Source organism: Penicillium chrysogenum, assembly GCF_028827035.1.
Source record: "Penicillium chrysogenum strain IBT 35668 chromosome Unknown utg000005l_segment0_segment0, whole genome shotgun sequence".
In the NCBI taxonomy this organism is placed as follows: domain Eukaryota; kingdom Fungi; phylum Ascomycota; class Eurotiomycetes; order Eurotiales; family Aspergillaceae; genus Penicillium; species Penicillium chrysogenum.
In genome coordinates this window covers 589498-615518 of record NW_026622753.1, presented here as the reverse complement: position 1 = coordinate 615518, position 26021 = coordinate 589498, and the positions used below count along the sequence as shown (strand labels likewise).

Sequence of the window (26021 nt, the reverse complement as noted above, 5' to 3'; positions counted from 1 at the left end):
ACTACGACGCAAATTCCACAAAGGTCGCGCTTGTAATACCAAAGATGCGCTCAGATGATCTGAGATGGCTTCGTGATTATCTTCAAACGCAGTAAGCAGAACCTCTCCCCATTGCAGGCGACCATACTAATTGGATGCCCACGGCCAGAACCGACAACACTCCGTTTATTTACACCATGGACAAGAAACCCGAGACAGAACTGCTTGTGGCACACTCCTCTCGCGGTCGCGAGGCACCCGCTTATCTTTCATTCATTGTCGACCAATACGACGAGCTCCCCGCATACTCAATTTTTCTTCACTCCAATCCGGAGCAGTGGCACAACGATTTATTTGGCCCCCAAACAAGCAGCGTTTTGAAAAGCCTGCGCCTCGAAGCTGTGGATGCGATGGGGTATTTGAACCTGCGCTGTACGAATAACCCAGGCTGTCCGACTCACATCAATCCCAATAGCCCCACGCAGGCAGACATTGACAATAATGATCCGCGTGCAAAATTTCCAAGCATATACAAAGGCCTATTTGGGGACGAGGCGCACGTTCCGGACCACATTGGGGGAATTTGCTGTGCCCAGTTTGCGGTCAGCCGAGCACGCATCTGGCAGCGACCCAAAAGCGATTACATCCGTATGCTAAACTGGATAGACGAGAAGAGTGTGCCGCTTGTTGATGATTATGGTGTTGGGTGGGTGTTTGAAACTTTGTGGCATATTGTGTTCGGTATGGAAGGGGTTCAGTAAGTGCCTTCTGGGATCTCGGGAGAGACAGTCCTTGATTACGTGGGATGCTAACGACTGTTTTGTCTTCAGTTGTCCTCTTTACGAGCAATGTCGGTGTGACAACTACGGATGGGTAAGTGGGAATTGACCCGACTCGAACATGGACTTAGACTTACATTCATAAATAGTGTGGGCCTTTGCCATCGGGTGAGACTCTTACGGCCATCGCGGCACCACCAAAGAGCCAACTGAAATACAGATACGGTTGAATGCTACAACGGTACAGAAGGTGCACATGGCCTTCTCCATACGCACAAGGCCAAAATTGTCATTGTTTCCTTGGTATCTTTTACTGTGAGGTATAGCATTTATGTAGCTCGTGGCTGATAGACTAACCGTATTATGTGTCGCATATGCTCATCATACCTAACTCACAGCATGGTATGTATAAATCTAGATGGAGTCATTTTTTCTTATTGGTTGTGGAGTTAAAATGGGGCCCCGGCGACCGGCTCGGGAACAAGCAGAACCCTCCCATCTGTGGCTAGTTGGGCTCGGATTTACTTGTCAACTCCGATTCTTATGTCCATCCTCTACCTTAACCGTCAACTCCGATGCTTACATCTATCCTTCAGCTACCTAGCTATCCCCCGCTATCTCCCGCCCGTAGTCCGCTTACTCCGGGGCTCTCATGAATATATAATCTAGTGTTGAGCGCCCTTATGGGGCAAAAACCAGATCATTACCATCAATCATTTCTTTCATTATGTCAACAGAGCCTGTCACAAAGGTTGCTATTGTTGGAGTAGGTTACCGCCTCATGTCCTGCGTTTTGCGGGGCCCTCCTAGAAGCAATCGCTAACCATTATCAGGCTACCGGCCGCATTGGTGGAGCCTTTGCTAGGTCGCTCGTGGAAACAGGCCGGCATGCAGTCACAGCTCTCACCCGCAAAGACAGCCAGGGAAAACTTCCCGATGGAGTCCGTGCCATTCAGGTTAACTACGACGATGACGAGTCACTTGTCAAGGCCTTGAATGGCCAACAATTCCTTGTGATTACTCTCGGCGTCCGAGCCCCTGATGATCTTCATGCTAGGATTACCGCAGCTGCCGGAAAAGCTGGTGTCCCCTACATCATGCCCAATGCGTACGGATACCCTATCAGCCCTGATGGTGTGAAGGATGAAGATCCATACGGAAATCTCGTTCTCGGTCGAATTCGTGACGCTCAAAATGGTGTCTCGTCCTCAGTGACCCTACCATGTGGTTTCTGGTACGAATGGAGCTTGGCAGCCGGAGAACAATGGTTTGGCTTCACTATCAAAGACCAGAAGGTGACATTTTTCGACGACGGCACTCGCATAGTCACCGTCAGCACTTGGGACCAATGTGGCCGTGCGCTGGCCGCTCTCCTCAGCCTGCCAGAATCGGGACCAACCCCTGCGCTTGCCGACTTCAAAAACAAGGAAGTCCTGATCAATAGTTTCCGCGTCTCGCAGCGAGATATGCTCGATAGTTTGCATCGTGTCCTAGGCACCACAGACTCTGACTGGGAGATTAGTTACGAGAGTGTGGATAAGCGCCTTGCAGACGGCGCCGAGGAGATGGCTAAGGGTGTTTTTACTGGGTTGCCTAAAACGCTTTATGGGGGTGTGTTTCTGCCAAGCAACAAGGAAGCTGATTTTGCAGGGACAATGGAGTTGGCAAATGATATATTGGGGCTGCCTAAAGAGGATTTAGATGAAGCGACTAAGAGGGCGGTCGATATGGTGGCTGCAGGATGGAATCCCTTTGCTGGGGTATAATTTGGCCCACATTCCTATATTACTCCTTGAAAAGAGTTTTATCATGCGCTTTTGTCATGCATTTGTTGATCACAAGCATAGTACTACAGATATATATTAGCTTGCTCCGCTGCAGGAATGTTTCAACCAGGTCAAGAACTCTCATACTCATCTAGTTTATCATACATTGTTGTCCACACTAATCATCCGACTCCCATGGCTATTATTTGTGGAAATGAATATATCTGTAAATAAGAAGGCTGGCGTAGATGGCAGATGTTCTCCCGCGGTCGTTTTCAAGCTCGTCTCAATGACGTCACAACGAAGCTGATCTCTTATCGATAATCTAATTGTCACCTTCCCACCCCCGGTCGATTTTCCAAAACTCATTCTTTCCACCCCATGCTGCGAAAGACGTGTAGCCTACACCATGTCCGAGAAGATTAAAGATGCAGTGCTTGCTGAAGCGAAGAATTCTCAAGCAGTTGTTCATGATGTGATTACATCTGGCGCATACTTGTACCCATTCAAGGTAAGTAGCGATGCCCTCCGAGGAGTGCTTTTTCGACCGTTTCTAACCACGGATTCTCCTAGGGAATCGTCTACTTCGCAACCCACAAAGACCTATGGCGCCCTTTTATCTCTCGCGCCGGCCGAACTATCACACTGGGAGTAGGCGTCACGAGCGCCATGTTCTTCTTCACGTACATGCCGCAGATGGCCATCATGGCCTTCACCAGCGGTCCATTGGCTGCTATTTCCGCCGCGATCCTCGTCCTTGGTGAAAGTTCTGCCATAACAAACGTCCTGTCACGTTCATTCCTTGTCGAAGACGCCATGATTGACACCTTCGATGGCACCCTGGTCGCGCGTGGCCAGGAGCCACTCGTAGCACAAGGACGCCAGATGAAATCCCGATCAGGGAAAGATGCGATAGCTAGGCTGGGTAAGATATTTACTAAGCCTCTCGCGCAGCTGAACCCACGGGCGCTCCTGCGGTCGTTGCTCTACCTGCCCCTGAACCTCATTCCCGTGGTCGGGACGGCGTTGTATATTTACATGCAGGGGAAAAGAGCAGGACCAGTACTTCATGCCAGATATTTCCAGCTCAAGGGCTGGGATTCTGCGATGCGAGATGAGTGGGTGAAGAAAAACCAGGGCGCGTACACTGGGTGCGTAAATTCCATCTCGTTCCCTTTCTTCCCGGCTGGTATGTAGTCAAAAGCTAACTGTCTCTTCAGACTTGGAATTGCAGCCTTTGTCTTGGAAATGGTGCCATTTGCCTCGATCGCATTTTCGTTCACGAACACTGTTGGCGCGGCTCTCTGGGCTGCGGACTTGGAGAAGGCAACTAAGTAGCCGATTGACCATCTCCAGCAAACTCAACTCATGTGAAGCCTGGAGATTGAACCAATTTGTTGTGGTCTTTATTCAAACTGTGTAAAACATAAGATTAAGGTATTGTTTCAATTCTATATCTGTTAAGGCTGTGAAACATAAGGTGACGGCTCTACTTTGTCAATGATTCCAAGTCTAGAGGTTCCAAGGAAGGTTCCAAGGTTGGTTCTCAGGTCGCGGATCCACGGTTGCCCCAAAGCTTGGCATCGCTTTGTTTAGAGGGAACGTGTCGAGGGAATGTTAAAACTAAATATCAATGCATTTGTGTTCATTCCATGAATCGAGTAGCAGAACACAGCAACAAACTCACTAATCTTCATAATCCTCCCAGTCGTCCTCGTGGTTCTCTTTGATACTGAAAACATCTTCAATAAAATGGACCAAGGCTTCCAAGAAAAGTTCATCTCGTGGGACATAATGTGCCCCTTGGAAAACGTATACAGCGGTATTTGTGCTTGAATCACGAAGTCGCAGCGATGCAGATTCAGCAATAATTGTATCAATGCTGGCGATAGCAAGGAATATCGGTGTCTCAATCTTTGGGCTATACAAGTCGTTGTAAATAGGATTCCCGAATGTGAATCCACAAACTGCAACCACGAACTTCAAAGGGGGGTGGTCCGTCTATGAGGGAAAGAAAGTTAGCTACCCTGGTACCACTCGGGAATATTCATGTCAACGATAGTTCCCCCTACTTACGTCGAACTTGAAATTGCCGATCGAGTGTCTTTTCTCCAAAAGAGAAGCAATTATAGCACCCATAGCAGCGCCCATCGAGAATCCAATGATCCCCAAGAATGGGCCATTTCTCTCAATATAGCGGAAGGTGTCGTTGACAGACCGCTCAAGGCCACAGGCATAATCATCCGGATTATCGGCTTGTCCCCATGCCCACAGGTGGTTACTTTCTCCTGGGAGTTGATCACGCTTAGCAGGCCACCTGCCTGAAGGATAGTGAAACTCGACCACGTCGGCGGAACCTGAACTTGGATCTTGTTGTAGAGCGTTGAGTATAGTATCTGTTACTCGAGGCTTCAGATATTCGGTCTTGCATTGGAGCGTGTGTCCAGACTGGGCGTGGCCTGTAGGAAGAGGCGAACAACTTAGAACACTTGTTCAAAATTGTATAGAAATTAGGGATATTTCACCATGCAGCATCAGAATCTTTGGACGTGATAGCATAGCCGATTGGGGCGTTGATTCCGAGTCCATGTTGATGAATGGGCAGATAGGGAGGTATGGATATTTGGGACCAGAGATACTTTCTCTTGTATCATCTTTGGGCCTTTCAAATCTGAGTAGCATTCAGCTTATAAAACAAATGTAGGCTTGGCAGTCCTCCAGTGTGTATTGCATATGTGGTGTTGAGGCTAGGTGGGTAACACAACAATTAGTACATGTATGATGATGGCGAGATTTACTAAATAACACATACATGAAGGACTGCGTGCAGCCACACAAAAGCCACGGATTAAGAATTGCCACGAGTTTTGAGCCACAACCTGGGTCAGGCTGAATAATTTGGTGGATGACAATATCGATTGTGTTACCCAAGTGTGAAGAACGGCCGATAAGAAACAATGCAGTGGCCCCAACAAGGCAACAAACTTGCGTAATTTAGGAGAATTGATGAACTTCCAGAATCGAATAGAGTTAAGTTGGTGCTTTAACTCGTTGAGAAGAAGTGCCAAAGCGCACCCATGTCGGATATGATTGACGACAATGGCTCGTTGTAGCCATTATTTTACCTTAATGGTGTAATAGAACAATGCAATCACAGCGAGTAATCTTCTACTATTTTCTCACGTACAACATCTTGTGGTCGTGGCGTGGCCTTGGTATGTAAGGATGTCCAGTTTTTGAAATTTGTTTACACTCAGGCTTACGTCCATATAGAACCATAATCTAAGCGTTTGAGCGTATACAATGTCAAAGCTAGCTGTGTGCGTTTGTGTGTGGGTATATCAATGTGGTACGCTTCGCCTGAAGTCATATATAGAAAGATTTTGGGCTTGAGATAAGCAACCGGAGTCGAAAAATCAAAGTTCCAGGGTAACACAGTTGAGCCACAACCTGCGAGTGTAGCTCTCGGTGAACCAAATCCAGGAAGTGGCGATGGGTGTACTGCAATTCTGCATAGCCTAGGTCTATTTCCCACTGATCGAGTTTGCTTGCTCCCGAGGCTCGCAAATAGGAAAGTCCAACCGGGCCCTTCGTAGTTTGCATGTCGTAGCTAAGAACGTAGATAGCCCTCGATACCTCTATATAGCTAGATGCACGTATGACCAACTCATGTAGCTTGTTCAGCAGGTGCTATTCCCAGAACTTTCTCGAATTCAACAAGACAAAGATCGTCCGGCAACACCAGGCTCTCAAACTTCTCGCGAGGAAACGGGGTTGTTTCGCCCGTCATTTTGTATCCATGACGCGAATACCACGAGATAAGTTGCTTGCGATTCGAAAGGGTGTTTAGTCCCAGGGTCGTAACACCCCAAGTCCGTTGGCAGTAGTCTTCAGCGTATGCCAAGACCTGTCGCCCAATGCCGCCGCGCTGCTTGCTTGTATCAACGGCAAGCATGAAGAGACGAGCGTAGTTTGCGTCGCGCTTGGAAGTTCCGATCGAGCCGAGAAGCGTATTTTCATTATTGGTTGCCATTAACACGACACTATCCGGTTTGGTGACCATGGCAAGAACTTCTTGGACATCGAGGCGAAAGGCTGATGAGAGGCCTAGGTCATCTGTCCAGCCTTTCCTGCTGTCCTCGGCGCGGAACGCAGATTCCACCAGTTGCTGAAGTTGAGCCGCATCGTCTTCGGTCGCGACACGAAAATTAAGCTCGTTCATTTTTGGCTGCAGAAATGTTCGAAGATTTCAATATGACACGTGTGAGTCCATGAATTCTAGCAGAAAAGTGTTGGTTTTAAATATCTTTGCGAAGGGGGTAGTTAGTCCGAAATCGAGCCATGTAGCAATAAGGGCGTGAGGGTGGCTGAAAATCCCGCACAGGGCGTAAGATCTGGGGGATGTTGTGCTTCTCCTCAAAAGTACGGCTAATGAAAGCTGATGAAGCTAAGATATTTTCAGGTGAATGGTGGGAATCCAATCAAAAAGACCACGGCCTAAAAAAGACAAAGAACACACTCCCGTCAGCGGCGCATGGTCTGAGGTTGAGGGACCCGAGCCCGACAAGTCCCTCTCATGTTCTAGTGTGCATTGATAGAATACAATACGCGGAAGAATTAACAAAAGCAACCCGAGGTTTATATCGATGTAGAAGGACGCAGTGGAGCTTGACCGCGAGATGGAATGCACGCCTGCCCAGGTGTCCAGGTGTGTAATACGGATCACGTCATCCATCGACAGCCCCAGACATTCACACGCTTGGACCACATTCCCTTATTTTCCTCCTAAGACAGTGCCAACATATCAACATCCACCATGACCACGGCAGCGGTATTCGGTTGCACAGGAGCAGTTGGCTCTCAGATCCTGGCTACACTCCTGGCGTCGGACGCATTTTCATCAGTGAAGACTATCTCCAGGAAACTTCCGAATGCGAAGGCAGCTAAGCTCGAAGAACTCGAGGAATCCGATACCACAAAATGGGGAGGTATAATCTCATCTCTGTCCCCCAAGCCGTCAATGGTTTTCAATGCGGTCGGTACTACGACAGCGGCAGCGGGCAGCATAAAGAATCAGTGGAAGATCGATCATGATTTATGCGTTGAGAACGCGCGAGCAGCTAAGGAAGCAGGCGTGAAGACGTACATTTATATTTCTAGTGGAGGAACTAGAAGCTTTCTCTGGGGCTGGGTTCCATACTCGAAGATGAAGGTTGGCGTCGAGGATGCTATCAAGGAACTTGGCTTTGACCATGCTATCATCCTGAGACCGGGGATGATTATCGGAAGGGAGGAGTCTAAGTCTTTTCTTTTGGAAAAGTTTGTGGAAGGCCTTCAGAGGCTGGGACAGGGTGTCCAGGACAAAATTGGTATGACTGCTGATCAATGCACGAATGCTCCCAAATATCCAGAGGGCTAACTCGGCGTGAGCAGGTCAAAACCAAACGACTATTGGTAGAGCAGCTGTAGCAGCTGCTCGTATGACCGAAGAGGGCAAAGCCCCGTCGAACTATTGGGTTCTGGAACAGGCTGATATTGTTAGGCTTGGTAGGGATGAGTGGAAGGACTAGGGTGCCAGCTCCTGGGGTACTGTGCTTTTTTGAATGTAGGAATTGTTTATATGTAAAGAGGTTGTAATAAGACAATTGATGAATCGTAAATGGCAAACATAATCTATTTATGTACATCAGGCACTAGCCAAGAAACGACATTGGCATGGTATCAGTGATCATCAGCAGGCAAAAGCAAATTGACATGAAAAGAGGATATATTAGAGAATAGAAGGGGAGGAAGAGAAAGACCGAAGTCTGAAAGAGCCAATGTCGCCGGGGTGGAGACATTGAGGCCAGTCCGAAGAGGACGAAGCCGAGAAAACCCAAGCAGTGCTTGTTGGGGATCTTTATGCCGAGGAGCCAAGTAATGACCTAGGCGAGATCACTTGTTTTCTACTATGGGAAGAGTCTGATGATCATGCCAGATGAACTGACCCTGATAGTGACTCTGGAGGGTTGACCGCAGGCGTAGATTCCCACGCATGCGTACGGAGACCAATTCCTCGCTGGCCCCAATCAAGACATCTTGAGATCGTCGACATAACCGAGGGATTCCCTCCGATCATCGCAAATGCGGGCATACTCCAACAGAAGTCGGTATGTGTAGATTTCCATGTCCTCCCTTCGAAGGACCTTCTCGCCCCAAGCTTTGCCAGCGAGGGCAATCTTACGGGCTGTCTCGTCGCGGCCGCCGAGGAAATAAGCCAATATTCCATAGATATCGATGTAGGTGGTATCCATGGGGACAAAGTGCACCCAAGGGATCAGTCTTGAGTCGTGCCACTCATTGTAGATGGTGGCTTTAATGGGAAGGGAAGTCGAGAGCATGAATCCGCGGTATCGGCCACTGAAGGAGTTGCCGTCAAGATCAGGCAGATATTTGAAGTTGTACATATCCTTCATTGCCATCCCAGGCGCGACCTCAAAGTATGGATCGAGATACGGACAAGTCGGGTCGGCTTCATTATAAGGCGTGCAAACCAGGTGATTGAAGCCGGTGTCAGTATATTCTGAGAGAAGCTGTGGGATAAGACCGTCGCCCTTCAATTTGTAATCGGCATAGTTTGGAAGTCTGAAGTTGATACCGTGGCTTTGGTTCTTCTCAGCTTGAGCCACCGATGTTGCGTTCATCATCGACATGAACCGGTGGCGCTGGAAGCCCGTCCAGTTGGGCTCTCGAGCCCGGCCTCCAGTAGCAGCACCTCGCCATAAAGCCTTGTTTGTTTTCAATTCCCACGGACCACCGTGCTCATTCTCGCCACCGGAATAATGGTCATTCTGTGCCCAGTACATCGCTGGGGGAGGAGAATCTCATTGTTCATAGGAAGCTTGGACCCACCAAATAGAGGCATCAGGTTGTGAGAGGTTGAAACGGAGATTGGCTCAAGGAAGGTTCCATGCAACACTTGCATCTCTGGGCGCACACACGGGTCCTTGGCCAGCGTATAGTTTGATACATAACCGTGGTAGGACATCCTCTCAAAGTTGTCATATTCCCAAGGAGGAGTACTGAAATCCACCATGGGCAGGGTGATGTTGCGTGCAGGGCTTCCAGGCGGGCAGCCAACCCGAGCCATCTCCCAGTAACCTCCCTCGCCGGGAACTGCAAATCCAGGATCATAAGGTTCCAGGTCTTCCTCGTCCCACTCATTTAAAGACATGTATTCGTGGACAACACCGCTGGGCTTCATCATAACGCGATTTGCCTGCTCTTTTTGCACGTATTCATTAATTTCCTCCCAGGGCACAACGAGCCGAGTCTCATCCATGACATTAATTGGCATGTCAAGATCGGGCAGTCCATCCTCCAATCTGGCGACCAGATCAAACCACGAGTCCATCCAATTTCTTGGTTCATCGGTTTTCAATATCGCAGTTTTGTTGCGAACGGTGATACGGGTCGGTATGCTTCTAGCTTGTCGACGCAATTCCTTCGGTTCGAGAGCCCAGTATGGAGTCAAATCGTGATAGATCTGATCGAAGAATTCTTCAATGATCAACGAGTCTTTCGACTTTGCGAGTTCATACCATTCTCCAAAACCAGGGGGAGGATGTCTTCCGCGGCGCGCTCGGTATTGATCTGCAGCGGTTTGAAGATCGTGCGCTTGTGTTCCCAAGAGTTCGTGTAGATCGGTCTCGGCGGTATCGATAAGAGCATCGATAGGGTGACTGCTGTTGTAGCCATTCCCTGCATGGAAGATCGGGGACACTGAGGCCTCATGTCTGGGTAAGATCCAGATAAGGGTGACGATGGAGATGACTGCGAGCAGGGCGACTCGGCCTGCGCGCGAATTCAATGTCGTCATCATATGCGGCATTCTGAAGGCGGGTATGTTGTCAACAATCTTCTTCGGCTTGTATGAATTTCGTCCGTGATAATCGCAAGCTGGCAGCTTGGTGCGATCATGCCGCCCCCTAGGACTGCTTTCCCGGTGGGGGGTTACTAGCCTCGCGATGACCAGGGCTTAAGGTATAACGGATAAGGGGCGCACGGGTATAGGAAGTTCACTCATTCATATTCAAAAAAGGTCATTGATCAGGTGAAGGACAAGGACAAGGAAAAGGAGGAGGGGGAGAGAGAAGCACAAGATAGAGAAGAAGAGCACAACCTCACTTATCTGACGGGATATATCATTACTTATCTAACCGGAATAGGAATCCTTGGAATCATGGTCCAAGAAAGCGTGGGCCATGTGGGTCCATCTGGTCATTTTAAGATAAAGATCGTCCACTCCGCCCGTGTCGGGTGGGGGGCCACATTCTTTCCAATTCTTATTTTTATCTTATTTGATCCTACACCAATATGCTCGTCAGAAGATATATTGACAATATGAGACATAGGATATATCCAGGCAGTAGGCAGAATGGAATGTCAACTTTGGAAGTATGAAAATCACTACTGCTGGACCCATTCAAAATCGCCAAGACGTGGTTGGACCTACGGTTACATGCCCAGGTGACCTCATAGTCAAGGCGTAACCAGTTTACTCATAAACTCAGTTTCTGGGTTCCAATTTCTTTCTTTTTCTTTTCTAGTGCTGTCATCGATATCATTTCCCCCTTTATTGGTCCTCCAGAACTTCTTGCCCCAGGCACTATATGTGGCCTGAGGCATATATGTCTGAGCGTCTCTACTCTAGTTATAGGTCTCCAAACAACCAATCAAGCGAAGCTATTGCGCAATTATATCAAGTGTTGCGATCTTATCGTTTCTCACAGAGCCGGACTTGCTGCCGACAGCCAATGCAGTTTGTCTTCCATCTGAATCTTTGATCCATTTCAGAGGACCAGGAGGCAGAGATTTCGATGAACCTGAGTTCAAAAGCTGCTGGATATTATCGTCAAGATCTGGCAGCATTCCATGGGTGAATTGAAATTCACCCCCGAAATTGGCTGGAATATTGGCATCGTCGATATACTCTCTAAGGGTAGGAAGGACCTCCGACTCCATGAGCACAACGATCTTTTCTGCAGTTCGAGGGTCGACCCAGGCCTTCAGGAACCTCCAAATAGTGCTATAATACGAGGGCGCATTGCATACCTATTATAATCATCGTTAGGAGGCATCCAAGCAGGTAATATCGATAGGCCAAGTGAACAAGCAACATACAAAGATACGTTCAATGGTTTCCGGATAACATGTTGATAACAGCCAACTGATCTCTTGCGCAAAGGACCGCAACCCCCATGCTTGCTTTATACCCAAACTCGAGGCATCCACAACATAGATTGAATTGGTGACTGGAACTGACGGATTTGGCCTGTCCGTCATCATTGAGCAAAGTGGAATAACGAACCGCACGAGATGGTCATAGTACACAGAGGCCAGTTGTAGCATGTCGGGCTTTGGTGGTTCACCATTTCCTGATTTGGAATATATCCAGCAACTGTTCTTGCGTGACGTTTCCCAAAGTGCAACGGTATCTCTGTCCAGATGCTCCACGTCGAACATGCAAATAGGTAGCCCTTTTTTGTCCCTACGACCGGACCAGTGGGGGTACTTTAGAGGCAGTCAGTGTATATTAATACTCTTGGACTCAAGCCATACTCACAAATTGACGGGCTTGTTCGAAATCGGAAATGTCGACTGAATCGTAAAGCCTGAGGATGTGCTTCTTTTCGCGGAATTCACATGCCTCCTGGAACTGTTTGAGAGCACCATCAGGGTCAAATTGACGAGCGACTAGAAATCGTCTAGTGGGGTCAGCACCAACAGAAAACAAAACTGAATTTCGCATACATAGCGCAACGCACAGAAGGGTGGGAGGGTCTGATATGCCATCACAGAGGTCCCGGCTTTCCAGACTCTCAGGCCGACTCAAGAACACTTTTTCTTGAGTCGATTGAGTGAGAGCTTTGAATGAAGCCTCATGCTCAGACGGAATGCCGAAGTTTGGTTGAGCAGCAGCCATGAGGAATGAAATCCGAGGATATAACCTTAGAAGAATTCAACAAGTTTCACGAGTCCTGTCAACGAGGATCTAGGCGACGATCTCAAGTTGTGAACCTGTTACGCGGCCAGAGTGATCAGCAAGTCGACACATGTCAATGCCCCGCGATGCCCCCGCCTATCTTGGTCGTTTGGGCATCCGCAGCTCACAGGAGGACTAAAGCTCCCCGAGTGATTTCGAATATGGGTTACAACTTGCCTGTTGAATTGTGAATTAGGTTGGATCTGTCAATTGTACGAAATGGTGCGAGATGAGAAAACGACACAGTTGAAAATCCCAGCTGACTCTCTGTAAGTAAGATCCATAATGGTCTTGGTGTTTTAACGCTAACCCTAATTCGGAAGTCCTACTATACAACATTTGACTCCTGAAAACAACCTTGAAAGATGAACTCCCGTCTTTAACGGAGTATAATCTGATGTTATATATGCTCGCTTCTGTACATAAAGGATATCAAGCAAGAATGTGCAGAGAACGTGAACTGGACATTTCAGGGTTTATGCAGGTTGTGGTTCATGCAGGTTGTGGTCATGCCGGGGGCGGTGGTTCATGATAGCAACAAGTTACAACCTAGGCGGTGAAAAAGCTTCATATGCATCTCTAGTTGGAGTGTTCAATCATTTACTTTTCTTCCAGTCTCTTGTCTTTTCCTTTCAGGTTGTGTCTTCCCAGTTGTTTCTTCCACGTTCCACGCCAGGTGTCCAGTCATGGCGGACCGATACACATACCTTAGGTACAAGCGTTACGAAAAACATCTTTTCGATTGGATCATTCATACTTCTGACCATATTATCAAGGATTTCCCTTCTGAGGCCCCAGTCGCTGCGAACACAACCAAGACGGCCTCCTTGGCAAGACTCAAGTCACTTTCGGCACTTATTGCGAAACATATCGACCCGATCCCCACCGACATATTTCCCTTGTTCAAATCACTCATCAATGCGAGGAAAGAAACACATGACTTTTTCCTGAGATGCACCGACTCCGATCTAGACCCAAACATCCGAAGAAGCAACGAGTCACACGAGCATTGGATAAATGGTCTGGTAGATGTTTTCAGGGCTCTAGGAGGAGATACCTCGGAGCTAGGAAGCAAATTCAATTCTGACGCACCTAATGAAGACGAACGCCAGACGAAAGAAGGGGGAGAAGGTGAAGCGGAAGAAATTGATCGTGACGCACCTAATGAAGACAAGAACCAAAGTATCTTCGAGAACAGATTTTCGACACTGAGCCTGGAAAGTCAACAAGGTGCAAAGGAAGAAAGTGACGAGGATTCCAATCTTGTCGGACCTGTCAGCCATGCTGAAACCAGACGGCGGAAGCGGAATAAACGAGGGCGCAAGCGGAAGGGCAAAAGAAGGTCAACGGACACTGCCTCTACCACTTGCAATCTGCAGGATATTCCCCCGGAGAGTGATCGCATCATTGAGGATGAATCCGGCATGGTCACAGACTACTTGATGGCTGTATACTCATTGGCCAGCCAGTTGGTGGAGCTCCGTCATTACCTACAGATTGTCTGGCGCTGGGTAGCCTACCGGGGCTTGAACAGTGCTGTTGCTGCAAATCTATGCAACGTGGCAATTGGGATGATCAGGGACGCCCAATCTCAGATCTTCATTGATTTTCCTGACCGCGACTCTTTCCATGTCATCATGAAGACTCTCACAGGTGGAGATCCTGAAAAGGCCCAAGGCCAGCTCTGTATGCGAGTTTCGCGACAAAACCAGGATGGAACAGGTCACATGTCGCAGGAACTGTACGTCGACGTGAAAGAACACTTTCTGTTAGACTCCTATCAGAACCTATGCGACTTTGTCACCGACTACCGGGCAACGCCACTACGCAGGCCTACCAAGCGTATGCTCAGAAGTATCCGGAATTGGGATCCCGAGTTAGATCTTCAAAGAGCAACCGAAGAGCAGCGCTTGAAGTGGCGCCGAGCGTACACCATCAATTGGCTATACGACTTGGTCAATGTCTTTTCCTCAGTTGTCGTTCAGCAACAGACACTCAAGGGACAGCACATCTGTCTCGAAAAGGTTGATTGGTCTAGGGACGGACCTTGGAGCGAACATCGGCGCTTATTCGGCATTAACGACTTTGCTGGCGATATCACAAATCTCGCAGTACAAAAGCCCGGGACAGAATTTCGGTCAAAGATCCTTCCTCACCATGTCTTCCAGCTGCAGTCCATCGTGGACTCCTTTGCTGTGTCTCGCGGCTGGAGAGTTGATATTCTGAAGGGCCACGACCTGAACGACCCTGCTTCTAAGTTTCGGCCTCGGGGAGACATCGATCTCTTCATGGGTCGTGAATCAAAGTCCGGGAAGGGCTTTTACCAATCCGTGGATGTACTGAATCCAATTTTCCACAAAAATGCTAGCCTGTGTAACGATATCGACCTCGCTGCACTCGAAGAAAAACTGATAGCACTCCGGCAGGACTTCGTCAACTGGCTCGGGGAAAGCAAGTATACGTATGGCCTAGAGTCGCGGTTTTCTGACACAAACAGGAATGGCCTATGGGAATACTCTCCGTTTCTCTGTGGTGCAGGCCTGTCGGAGGCACTTGAATTGGCATACGGCATGGGTATGCTTCTCTGGGACAAATTGCCTGAGCCGATGTGCATCATTCATCTACACAACATGTTGGTTCAGGAAGGCCTGATCGCCCGGCCAGTAACTTTGTGGTGTGCCCTTGAGTCTTTTTCCAGGATTCATTCTTCTCTAACGGGAACGTACCCGCCTCTGAATTTGCCCAGGCCATCAAAACTCGGATCCATGGGCCCAATGCTCATCGCAGCTCTCCCCGAAATCGGTCACAAAGACAACAGCCCTCCCAAAATGCGACGAATATGAACGAACTGTTAGATCCTAGTGTTAATCGCTTTTTCAAAACTAAATCTTTACTGCAAACCTACCGGGGTGCAAACTGGATCCCAAATCGCATTCCGGATGAAGACATCCCCCTTCTCTCGCATCTAGCGTTGATCCGTTTGACGGAGACTACGAAAACCACGGATCGCGCCACAGGTGAAGTGACCCTAGAAGATACAGATCTAGTCAGACGTCTAAAATCACGTGGGTTTAGTGACAAAGAGATCATCAGATTATCATCCCCGTCTATGCCGGTAGATCAACCTGATATGTCCGAAATGACGAGCACGCCCCAGTCCGCTATACCCGAGGAACACCCGTTCGGTTCGGCCGGAGGTCCTATCAAACACGATCTTAGCCTTCCTACATACTTGGACCTTCTCAGGCACGATCTCGTCGCGGACATCTGCGGCGGAACGAGGCCGCTATCCAGCCTGAACTACAATTCGGTCCTCGTGCACTGCTATTGGATGTTTAGGCAGATGGAAGAAAAGCTACAGGCTTGTTTCAACGAAACATGGTTGGAGTCTTGTTTAGACGAGTGCCCATTTACGCAGCATCAATCACTTACCGTGGCAGCTTTGAGAGGGAGAGACCCAGAGTGTCTGAAAATAATGGCGGGCATATTTGAGGAGGAAAGTCCTGGATTCATGAACCATATTTACTGGGACACTCTGTTGAAAAAGCATGACGAGCAGAAAATTGTTGCATCTGAGGGCGACAAAACTGTAAGTATCCTAGATTCTTGCACGACCATGTAAAGGATGTGAATAGTTCCTGTTTGTTAGATGTAGGCCTATAAAAGGCTTGTTCTTTTGGCTACTTTGAATGGCTTGAATGGCCATGGATTTCTTCTTGTTTCTTCTTCCTTTCCCTTATATTATAGTAGCCTCCTCGAACAAGAACACTTGTTTTTTGGCGGAGATGAACGGTTCAAATTCCTTCTAGTCGGTTTCTACCGCCGAGAGGTTGTGACTCGGTGCGGAACGGGCCGGGCCTGGCCTGCGCATTCCCGAGTTCGGTCTCGTATAAGCTACCTATGCGAGATCCCAAGTCCCCGAGCTCCACAAAACACGAGCAGATCAGCAGTTGTGGTTCAGATATATGTAGAGTAAAACATTTTCGTAACGAAATAAATGAGATATATCAAAATATTCGTCAAAGGTCTTCATAAGATCCAGATCGCCTACATGACTAATATATATCTGGCGGAGGTGTAAATTTACTCCCCAGACGGGCCTTAATATCCCACAGCTTTTATACCTATAGCATCCTCACCTATGACAGCCTCTTGTGTTTTCAGCTAGGTAGAGAGCATGGTAATTGACAAAATTTCGCCCCAAGATAGTTACCGCTACTCTCGAAAACATAGCTGCGTCGACGTTTATGGTGGCAGAGGGTATCCGTACTTAGCCCATCATTTAAATCCATTGTTGCCTTGTTGGCACGCGTGCATCGACTGGAAATTTCCCGAAGATGCCGGACTCGGGCCTATGTGACCGCGCTCACTTAGAGTAGTTGTCCAGCGAAAGTAGCGAACCCGAGTAGGCGAGTGGGGTCTCGCGGTCTCGCATAGTCACATACCGTCGGTACTAGGTACCTACCTACCTAGGTATGTTCGGGGTTTCCCATTGGAGATATGTACCGAGTGGTCCCTGGACGGGCCGCCCGGGCTTACCCGCCGGTGCCCAATCGCAAGGTCTCCCAAGGTCGGGTAGGTCCACCTGGGCATGGACCCGTGGACGCCCCGGGATCTCATCTATGGTTTATGCTCTTGAAAGCTACCTCCTACCTAGGTAACCTTGGAAGGTTTTATGCTGGAGGAACCTTGGTGTTATTCTTTGTTTTACAGATTCATACGCCGCTTAGAGGCTTTTAGTGATCACCCTGAATGTAGTACACTCAAGATATAGAGCTACTGAGCTACTGTATTTACGAGGTGAATTACCATTTGCACTCTCCCACTTTTACCAACTACACACCTGTTCAATACTACAGTGATCTGAGCCATATTGCCCAGATATGACTATGTACTCAACTACTCCATACTCTATACCCCATACTCCATTGCAATGATTCAGATGTTTGCCTGACAAAGCCGGTCTCAATTCAAACCTTATTTAGCAAAGTGGGTCCAATACGAAATGAGCGGCTCGGGGTCATCCCTCGACGCAATTTTGCAACCAGTTCAGCGAAATAAACGTGGCAGTGTTCATTCCGCCCAGGATTTCGTCCCATTCACTTGTTCTTTTGATATGTGGGCCAGTTATTCCTACTCCGTAGTATGGACTGCGTACGGGGATTCTGTATGAAGCTAGTTCGGGCTGGTGGGGGACTGGAGAGTGGAAATCCCAACGGCTCTGAGCGACTTATCGGGCGCCGACCTTTTTTACGATGTGGCGGTATAGCGCTCTTGCTGTTGGCATATCCGCAAACATCTACGTCCTTGGGTTCCAATAATATTCCCTGTGGTGCCTTCTCTTCAGAGTTACCCCTCCGACCCCTCAGGGGCAAACAACAAATGTCAGAATTATTTCAGCGGGCTGCTCCACCCTACCTCGCTTCTTGTAATTACCCGCTCCACTCTGTGCGTGGCTTGCTACGTGAGATTGGATAAAGGCGCCCTCATCTCACCATTGGCTTGGAAAAGCCGGGCCCCTCTTCGCCAATACCCCCGGCCGCTTTTCGCTTTTCGCTAGGATCGAGGTTTCAGCCGCTCGAGCGTAATATTTTAACATCACGCCAGTTAAAAACTTATAATTTCCTAGTTTTCTATCGAAAAAAGGGAAGAGTCAGCAAGTTTGGAAAAGGCAACGGAGAGTTGCTGCTTAGCTCGGATCGAGCTAGAACCGATATATCATCCAATGGATACAGTTCAAGATCACGGAGAGTATAATCTGCGGGAGGCATGGGACAAGGCATGCGCGTCATTTGCGCAGAAAACAAAAGTCGACCTCACTATAACCCCGAAATACTCTGTCGACGAAGTTCTTGATCAAATTCGTGCGAAGCAAGATGACGACGACGAGAAAAACAACAAGTACAGGGCTGCAAAAGATGCTATTGGCAATACGTTGAAATTCATCATGCTTCTGGGTGGGATTGCTGCTCAGGGGGCAAGTATGGTGAGTGCCCATTATCCCCAAGATTGACATTGCTCATAGTTACGACCTAGGTTTTTGCGCCCGCTGGTCTCTGCTTCAATGCAATTTTATATCTAGTTGATACTGGAGCGAGATACAAACGCATTTTCAGCAGCTTGGCAGACTTGTTCCGCCGCATCTCCGACGTGCTAGAGCGCTGCAAAGTCTATCTGCGGTTGCCCGCCGACGCGGTTGACGTCGCTCTCCGCAAGATCATCAATGAGGAGCTGGTGTGTTTTGTCGACATTTGTGCGTTGTCGATTAAGGTCCTCAAGGGGCACAAGGTCTTCATCGCGCTCAAGGTGTTTGTCTTCGACGGCGACGAAGGCGTGAGCGGCCAGCTGGCTCACCTGGCCACTCTAGTTGAGCGCGAGTCTCAGATGCGGGCAACACTAGGGTTTGAGTCACAGAAGATAAGCGAGAGAAACATTATTGAGAATAGAGATAGCACCAGAAAGATCAATGGGACAGTCGATAAGCTGCTCAACTTTGAGAAGAAGAGAGATGCAGACACTGCCTTGAAGAAGCTCCTGAACAATATCGATTCCAGTCTGGACAAACCTAGCGAGGCTTTACAAGTCGTTCAAACGACCCTTCGACGTCTCCTGAGTGACCAGGTCCCGGGGAGCGGAGAGTGGCTTTGGAGCGATCCCCTCTATACGGGGTGGGCGACCCTCGGAAGTTCGCCATTTTCAGTCCTTGGTATCTCCGGAGACGAGGGACATGGCAAATCGTTCCTCTTTGCAAGCATCGTCAGATTCCTACAAGAAGCACAACCTGAGTCAGAGAATAATATGAGGTGCACTTCCACTGCCTATCATATATTTGACAAAGATAAACAACAAATATCCTTGGTCCAGGCCCTGAAGGTCCTCGCGTGGCAGGTCGCCGAAAAAGATATTGTTTACCGCAAAGATGTGAGCTCTGTGAAAGCAACCGGTATCAACCAGATAGGAACTCTCTGGGACATTCTCTTTTCCAAGTCGTATAAGAGTGACTCAATCATCTTCCTCCTTCTGGATGGTATCGACCAGATAGAGAAGAGCGAACTCAAGGAGCTCATTCAGGTTTTGGGGCGGTTACAGGCTACCTCTGGAACCTGGTCACAGTTCAAGCTCCGCATTGCTATCACCGGGCGCAATGAGACAATGAGCAAGCTCAAAGGTCAGCTTGGAGAAAGAATGTCGACGATTAATGTGACATCGGAAAAGAATGATGATATAGAGAAATTCATTATTGACCGCATGAATAAGATGGAGATTCTGAGCGGCTCGTCGGAGCAGGTCCTCTCTCTTCGGCACGACATCTTGCAAGATTTGAAGACTCAGACCCATGGTGATTTTGTCAATGTCAGCCTCTTGCTGCAGGAGATTAGCGGGAAACGGCGTCCTGGTGAGATCAGAGATATACTATCCCACTCGGGAGGTAAGCGATCCGACACTATCATGAGAAGGATAGAAGTTCTCAACGAGACACTCACCGAAGATGACATCTCTGACCTAAACGTCATCCTCACATGGGTCACCTTTAGCCTTAACCCTTGGTTACGAACTCTGGAAGACCTGGAGGGAGTCCTCTACCTGAAGGCCGGGGAATCTTCTCTCCGGCCCTTGGCGGACAAGATAACAGACGAATATTCCTCCCTCCTCCGGATTAATGGAGAACCGCATCCCGTAACTAAGATAATCCCGAAGTCCACCTCATACGTTGAGATAGTCTCCGACGCAATAGAGGAGTTCATACTAACGAGGCATGAGTTCCATAACCCTGAAGGTGCCCCAGACCTTGACCTTACTGGTGACATCAGTGAAGTCGAGGTCAGGATTATCCGTCGGTTTTTGGAGACGGTCTGCGACCCCAAGCTGTTCGCCAAATTTGGATTCGAAGAGTTCTTCCAGCGGAAGCTCAAAGGAAAAACGGCCCGAGTCGGAGTTGACACCGACACTGCTCACTTAAGTATCCTTTCAACATGCTTGGAAGTTATCAACCACCAGGGAACTCCAGAATTAGACTCGCTGCTCACTTATTCGTTTGAATCTTTCGCTGTCCATCTTGAATGTGTGGACCCTTCATTGACACAACCACAACACAAGGCGGCTCTTGGCCCGCAGCTGGTTAGTCTCTTTACGGACGAAAGGGTGATTAAAAAATGGTGGAACCCAACCATTTCTATGGTGCGATGTCTTAGTTGGATCCTCGAGGACGAATATGCCGAAGCTTCGTTGAAGTGGCTTCAAGACTCCGCGGTCTCTAAAAGCCTCACTGATGATCAAAGAATATGGGTGAAAAGTTTGAGTTCCAAGTCCGAGCCTGATGCGGATATCCTGGAGCACATTGCTAAATTTACCGCCCGTCTCTGGTTGCAACCTGATGATGGTGTAAGCTATCCTCCCAATTGCTTCGCTGTAGTTCATGGATATCTCACAAAGGTATGTCCTTGGTAATTCCGCACACCCTACCTAACAATGACTTGAAGCTGATTGATTTATCAGATTGAGAACCGCAAAAACCCCAAAATCAAAAGATCGATCGATTTCTCAAGGCCCGAAACTATTGACGCATCCCAAATCTCCGATGCCGCTGAATGGGCTCGACAGAAGCTTGGGCTGGATAGCCTAGGGTATGAGGAGACCCGCAGGTTAGCGCGCACATTTAGGGAGTTTGAAAAATTCCCTGAGGCCATTGAACATTTCAAACTCTCATGCTCTCTCCAGGAGTACAACTGGCTCGCGCTATGGGGTCTCTCGACCGTATATGCCTACCAGGAGGAGTACGCGCTAGCGATTGAGACACTAGAGGCCGCAAGAAATACAATAAAGTGCCATGAGACAAGCGAGGATGATATTGAGTTGATATGGCTGGACCGCGATATGGCTGAGTACAATGGGAAGTTGGGAAATAGTGACAAGGCGCTTGCAATATACGAGGAAATGCTGAGGAATGACCCGAATGACTATGACGCGGCGTTGGGGATGGTGATACAATACCACAAAACCAAGAATTTGGAGGGCCTACTCAAGTTCCTTGATTCACTCAAGGCCTCCATGGACGATTCAACCGGTCTGGACAGACGGACGCAGACGTTCCACCAGCACAACGACAGGGACGAGTATCACGAGGCAATCCTCGGTCTGGTGTCTGACAGTAAGACCTTTGACGCTGTGTTTGAAAGCTACCAGGAAGCCATTGTTGCCGCTAAAGAGCAGCTCGCCAGGGCGGCTAATAATGGCGACGTTGACAAGGAAGCAGTCCATCGGGTCTGCCAAGTGCGTCTGATGCATAATCTTGCGCTTCTTTGCTACGATAATAGCACCGAGAACGTCGAAAGGAGGGAATTTGCCATCGAACAGTGGGTCCGCGTCCTACAGATCGACGAAATTCGCGACGAGACATTCGTCTCAATCGCAAAAAGCACGGCCTGGACAAAATTGGCAAACGCATGTTTCCGCGAGGCGATGCGTGACCCAAGCAATGCCGCTACCTACCTGGAGCAGCTGGAGCAGCTGACCACATGGAAGCCCGCATACGATATCGACGGCTTCAGGCGCTCTACAGCATACGCCTCAGAACTTGTCGCACGATACTACGCGCTCCAAGGCGACGAGCAAAAGGCCAAAGATGCCCTGCGTATGCACGTCAAACGCAATCTCGACTTTCTCTCTGACGATGATCCGTTCAATGACTGGATGGGATATCTGGGATTGGCAAGGCATCTCATGTTCGCGGGCCATGACGCAGACTGCCTTGCCGCTTGGTCGTTGATTGTTCCATACGCCGACGAGGAGCCTAGTCCAGAAGGGCCGGGGAGCGAGCCAACATTACAGAAGCTCACAGGGCCCATGTGGGAACACTGTGCAGGCTGCGGGACTCGTATCATGTACCCAAATAATATCTATATGTGCAGAGAATGCGACTATACGCACTTGGATGAGCCCTGTTACACCAAACTACGCGAGGGGACCCTCGAAAAAAGATCTGTGACAAGGAACACGAAATCCTGCACATCCCACCGTTCGATGCTGCCGAGCGCGAGAGAGTTGGTGGGGGTAACGTCCTGGTTGGGGAGGAGATCATCTCGGTCAGCGAGTGGCTCCAGCGTATCAAGGACAAGTGGGATATTCATCCGGCATTGTAATAATGCAGGAATTCTGTCGCTCCCACACATGTATCTAGTGATATGTCTCTGTTCTTTTCTGGTCCTTTTTCATTTTCGTTGGGACCGTCCCGATGTGAAATGCACCGATCATTGGCTGAAATCTGAACATGAATTGCCTGATGTAGGATGACGATAATATGGCAACCCTTCAATAAATTATGAGCGTCCACTGTCAGATTCAATCTGTCTAGCTCAGCGTCATGTCCTGAGGGTTTCTACCTAGGTACCTAGGTAGGTACGTTGCACTATGTTCATACGCCACCAAATCTATTTTTCCGACATTGCCATCGATGTTTCGCTGCAGCGAAAGTGTCATAGCAATCTATATAGCAAGCAAATTGTTGCGTTCTCGTTTTGAAAAGACAACAAAACAAAGAAAAAAAACAAAACAAAAGTCCACTTCGGCATCAGCATCAAACCAGCATCGCATCACATTGCATATGTACCAATTATCCAGCTGGAGGCCACTCACGTGTATTAAAAGACTTGTAGTCCCGTATCTGTCCTTGGCAAGGTATAGAAAAGGCAGGAGGCGTAGGAGGCTGCCCCTCATACTACCGCTGCAGGTTCTGTTACAGGTGCTGAACCGACATGTGGTCCACGTATCACCATTAGCGAGGACGTCATTAATGGGTAGATGATTGGAGTGGTTTGGGAAACCGGGGCTGAGCTCTATTGGGTTTAACTCTTGATCTACTCTGTACATGCAAATGGTAACTTGTGGAACGCTGGCTTGCTGTGAAAAATATGTGAAGGGGAATTAAACCATCCGCAGCTATACCGGTATAGAGCTTATGTTGTAACAAGAGTACATGGAGTGTGTACTGCCGTCACCTGGTCCAGCGAGAGCCTGGATAGGACTTTCAGGTCGTCATTTTCTCGGACCCGTATAGAGACAACAACCTTCCAAGGAAGGTTGGAACCTTGGAAGCCATAGAATGATTACCTAAACACAATTAAACCTTGGAAGGTTGTACCTAGGTAGGTACGAGTAGTCGTTTTTCAAGTTATATTGCACTTCGTATTTCTCTGCCCCGTGAACACGAATTGCCCAGGAAGTAGGGGCTCGGCTGAGTCTTGGCTTAGGATATACGAGATGGATCGCCCGGGGATGTTGCTACATTGGGTCATAGAACCTGTCGATCATTTATGCTTGAAGGAAACACTAACTCCAGAAATAGATACAAGGCCAGACTTGAGGAAGATAAACATCTTCACCATAATTATAGATTTTCTGGTATTTTCCTAGATATACTGTATCAAAAGTCCTTGAATCAAGAGTAGATTAGTTAGTGATCAACTAGTTAACTAGTTAACTAGTGGCTAACTAGGTAGCCTAAAGGTCATCCCAGAATAATCTCTTTTGCTCTTGAACGTACCATCCTCGATAGGTGCTAAAACGAGGATACGAGAATCCCTTGTTTTTACCCCTTGGTCATTCTTCTAACCCTAAACAGGACATCCTAAAATAATCTCTTTCGCTTTCGACGCACCATCCTAGATTGGCCCCAAAATGAGAATACGAGAATCTCTAGATGAACCATTCCTTCGTCGTTCTTATAATCCTGAACAGAAATGATCGACATGACTACCCCAGCCTCTCCGCCTTATTTATAGCGGGCTACGTACCAATGGCCTGTGTCATCCAGGATTAGGTAGTAGTAGGTATCGTATTAGACAGGAGGGGATTGGAATATTGGCCCATCGACGTCGCTGATCTCTCGTGATGGGTTCTATTCTGGCTTCACTCGGCATGTTACGAGCATTGGCATCGACGAAGTTACATCGTTCACTTTATTTATAGAGATTCGATACCACCCGGTAAACTATATAAGCAACCATTTGCCCTCGCCTTTACTCTCTTCATCATCCTCTCCAAGACAATCAAATCTCAATCCAAAGACCAATCATCCAATCCACATCTAGCTTTTCAATCCTCTCTCAACCTCCAACTACTCAAACCAAACCGTCAACTTCCAACAAAATGAAGTTCACCGCTACCACTATCGCTGCCATCGCCACCGTCCTCCCCATGGCCAACGCCTGGATCTTCACCACCTGCAGCGGGCAGTGGGACGGCGAGAACAACAAGGGCTGCACCAAGTCCTCCTGCAAGGGCGGTGACACCATTGACTGGGAGGCCACCTGGGGCTCCGACTGCGTTCTTCGTGTCTACAGCGACAGCTCCTGCAGCAACCAGATTGGAATTGCATCTGATGACTGGAACGATCACCAGTTGAGCAGGAGCATGGGTAGCTTCCGCGTTTCGTCTTGCTAGGCTGCTCGCTTTGACTGTGATGGATATATGTCATGATGAGGGCTCTTGAAATGAGGGTATTTGTTTGGGTCGATATTCAGTGTTTGATGTCAAATATGATGGGCTGGCCTTGGCCTTCGCAGCCGTGTTCTATCTAGCGCTTGAATTCCAGCCCTTTGAAATCAGAACTTATGGACTTTAGACACGGTGTAAGTTACACGTAAATTTATTCCCGATGACTGAAGAAAGTGTAGCCCGCAGCTAAGATAGGAAAGCCCCATGGAAATATGTTACCTCCCATGGACATATGTTACCTATGCCAACCCACATATACACCGATCTAATCTTCTGTTCTCACCAAATTATTTATTCTCGTATCTTCCAAGGTTGTTACCTCAATTATTACGCTCCCCCACAAGTGTCTGTCATGGTAAACCAATCCAGCCAAATTCACGATCCCGCAGCCGCTGACAGCTGGCATGGTGCCATCCCTAGCAACGAAATCCCGCCGTGACAGAGCTTTCCAGCTCTACGTTGGCTCTTTCGTCCCTTTGGACACTATGCAAACTTTGTCTCTCACTCGCGGGATTGACCAATTTATATTGTACATCGATCTTGGCTGGTACTCGGCCCATTGTATACCAGTAGGCCCACATTGTACCTATGTAACGTACATATACAATGGCCAGTTCCATGGGGCTTCCGATATTCATCCTGCTAACTTGTAGAGACCAACCTAGGAATAATTATAGGTAGATTACCGTCACTATAGGTAGATTGCCGTATTTGTGGCTATATTCTATTTATGAATGACATCTACAACCTGCACATGTGAACGGGTGAAAGGTTTTCAATATTGTAGATCTGCAGATAACCATGGACACATTTGTATCCATGATGGGCTCTACTGTGGGATATAGCGTATGTACATTACCACTAGACGACAACAAAAACCAAGGTTCTTATTTAGGGCCTAGAGGGGCCATCTTATAGTCTGACATCTACTTCCGATTTGACCCAATCACAATGAAGGATTGAGATACGGTTAAACTTCTC

General features: G+C 48.3%; 11 protein-coding genes across 11 annotated transcripts; 7 read left to right on the top strand and 4 right to left on the bottom strand.

The window, feature by feature from the left end:
- Window positions 1-176: 176 nt before the first annotated feature.
- N7489_008616 (DUF3431 domain-containing protein) lies at window positions 177-740 on the top strand (the record flags this gene model as incomplete). The annotated part of the gene is made up of 1 exon (XM_056714366.1): window positions 177-740. The coding sequence occupies one exon, from the start codon at window positions 177-179 to the stop codon at window positions 738-740; it is 564 nt and encodes a 187-aa protein (XP_056561988.1).
- Window positions 741-1485: 745 nt separating this feature from the next.
- Window positions 1486-2524, top strand: N7489_008615 (uncharacterized protein; the record flags this gene model as incomplete). The annotated part of the gene is made up of 2 exons (XM_056714365.1): window positions 1486-1524; window positions 1592-2524. 2 exons carry the CDS (start codon window positions 1486-1488, stop codon window positions 2522-2524), a joined length of 972 nt encoding a protein of 323 aa, XP_056561987.1.
- A 409-nt stretch (window positions 2525-2933) lies between these two features.
- On the top strand, window positions 2934-3862 carry N7489_008614 (uncharacterized protein; the record flags this gene model as incomplete). Its single annotated transcript, XM_056714364.1, has 3 exons — window positions 2934-3035; window positions 3098-3675; window positions 3745-3862. 3 exons carry the CDS (start codon window positions 2934-2936, stop codon window positions 3860-3862), a joined length of 798 nt encoding a protein of 265 aa, XP_056561986.1.
- Window positions 3863-4210: 348 nt separating this feature from the next.
- N7489_008613 (uncharacterized protein) lies at window positions 4211-5113 on the bottom strand (the record flags this gene model as incomplete). Its single annotated transcript, XM_056714363.1, has 3 exons — window positions 4211-4525; window positions 4601-4983; window positions 5050-5113. The coding sequence occupies 3 exons, from the start codon at window positions 5111-5113 to the stop codon at window positions 4211-4213; spliced, it is 762 nt and encodes a 253-aa protein (XP_056561985.1).
- A 1078-nt stretch (window positions 5114-6191) lies between these two features.
- N7489_008612 (GNAT family N-acetyltransferase) lies at window positions 6192-6746 on the bottom strand (the record flags this gene model as incomplete). The annotated part of the gene is made up of 1 exon (XM_056714362.1): window positions 6192-6746. One exon carries the CDS (start codon window positions 6744-6746, stop codon window positions 6192-6194), a length of 555 nt encoding a protein of 184 aa, XP_056561984.1.
- Window positions 6747-7340: 594 nt separating this feature from the next.
- Window positions 7341-8094, top strand: N7489_008611 (uncharacterized protein; the record flags this gene model as incomplete). The annotated part of the gene is made up of 2 exons (XM_056714361.1): window positions 7341-7893; window positions 7958-8094. 2 exons carry the CDS (start codon window positions 7341-7343, stop codon window positions 8092-8094), a joined length of 690 nt encoding a protein of 229 aa, XP_056561983.1.
- A 498-nt stretch (window positions 8095-8592) lies between these two features.
- On the bottom strand, window positions 8593-10394 carry N7489_008610 (uncharacterized protein; the record flags this gene model as incomplete). The annotated part of the gene is made up of 2 exons (XM_056714360.1): window positions 8593-9371; window positions 9416-10394. The coding sequence occupies 2 exons, from the start codon at window positions 10392-10394 to the stop codon at window positions 8593-8595; spliced, it is 1758 nt and encodes a 585-aa protein (XP_056561982.1).
- Window positions 10395-11248: 854 nt separating this feature from the next.
- On the bottom strand, window positions 11249-12488 carry N7489_008609 (SEC14 family lipid-binding protein; the record flags this gene model as incomplete). Its single annotated transcript, XM_056714359.1, has 4 exons — window positions 11249-11617; window positions 11687-12076; window positions 12129-12259; window positions 12317-12488. 4 exons carry the CDS (start codon window positions 12486-12488, stop codon window positions 11249-11251), a joined length of 1062 nt encoding a protein of 353 aa, XP_056561981.1.
- Window positions 12489-13234: 746 nt separating this feature from the next.
- N7489_008608 (uncharacterized protein) lies at window positions 13235-15391 on the top strand (the record flags this gene model as incomplete). Its single annotated transcript, XM_056714358.1, has 1 exon — window positions 13235-15391. The coding sequence occupies one exon, from the start codon at window positions 13235-13237 to the stop codon at window positions 15389-15391; it is 2157 nt and encodes a 718-aa protein (XP_056561980.1).
- A 2882-nt stretch (window positions 15392-18273) lies between these two features.
- Window positions 18274-22687, top strand: N7489_008607 (uncharacterized protein; the record flags this gene model as incomplete). Its single annotated transcript, XM_056714357.1, has 4 exons — window positions 18274-18534; window positions 18585-20981; window positions 21045-22422; window positions 22485-22687. The coding sequence occupies 4 exons, from the start codon at window positions 18274-18276 to the stop codon at window positions 22685-22687; spliced, it is 4239 nt and encodes a 1412-aa protein (XP_056561979.1).
- A 2005-nt stretch (window positions 22688-24692) lies between these two features.
- Window positions 24693-24986, top strand: N7489_008606 (uncharacterized protein; the record flags this gene model as incomplete). Its single annotated transcript, XM_056714356.1, has 1 exon — window positions 24693-24986. One exon carries the CDS (start codon window positions 24693-24695, stop codon window positions 24984-24986), a length of 294 nt encoding a protein of 97 aa, XP_056561978.1.
- Between the last annotated feature and the right edge of the window lie 1035 nt (window positions 24987-26021).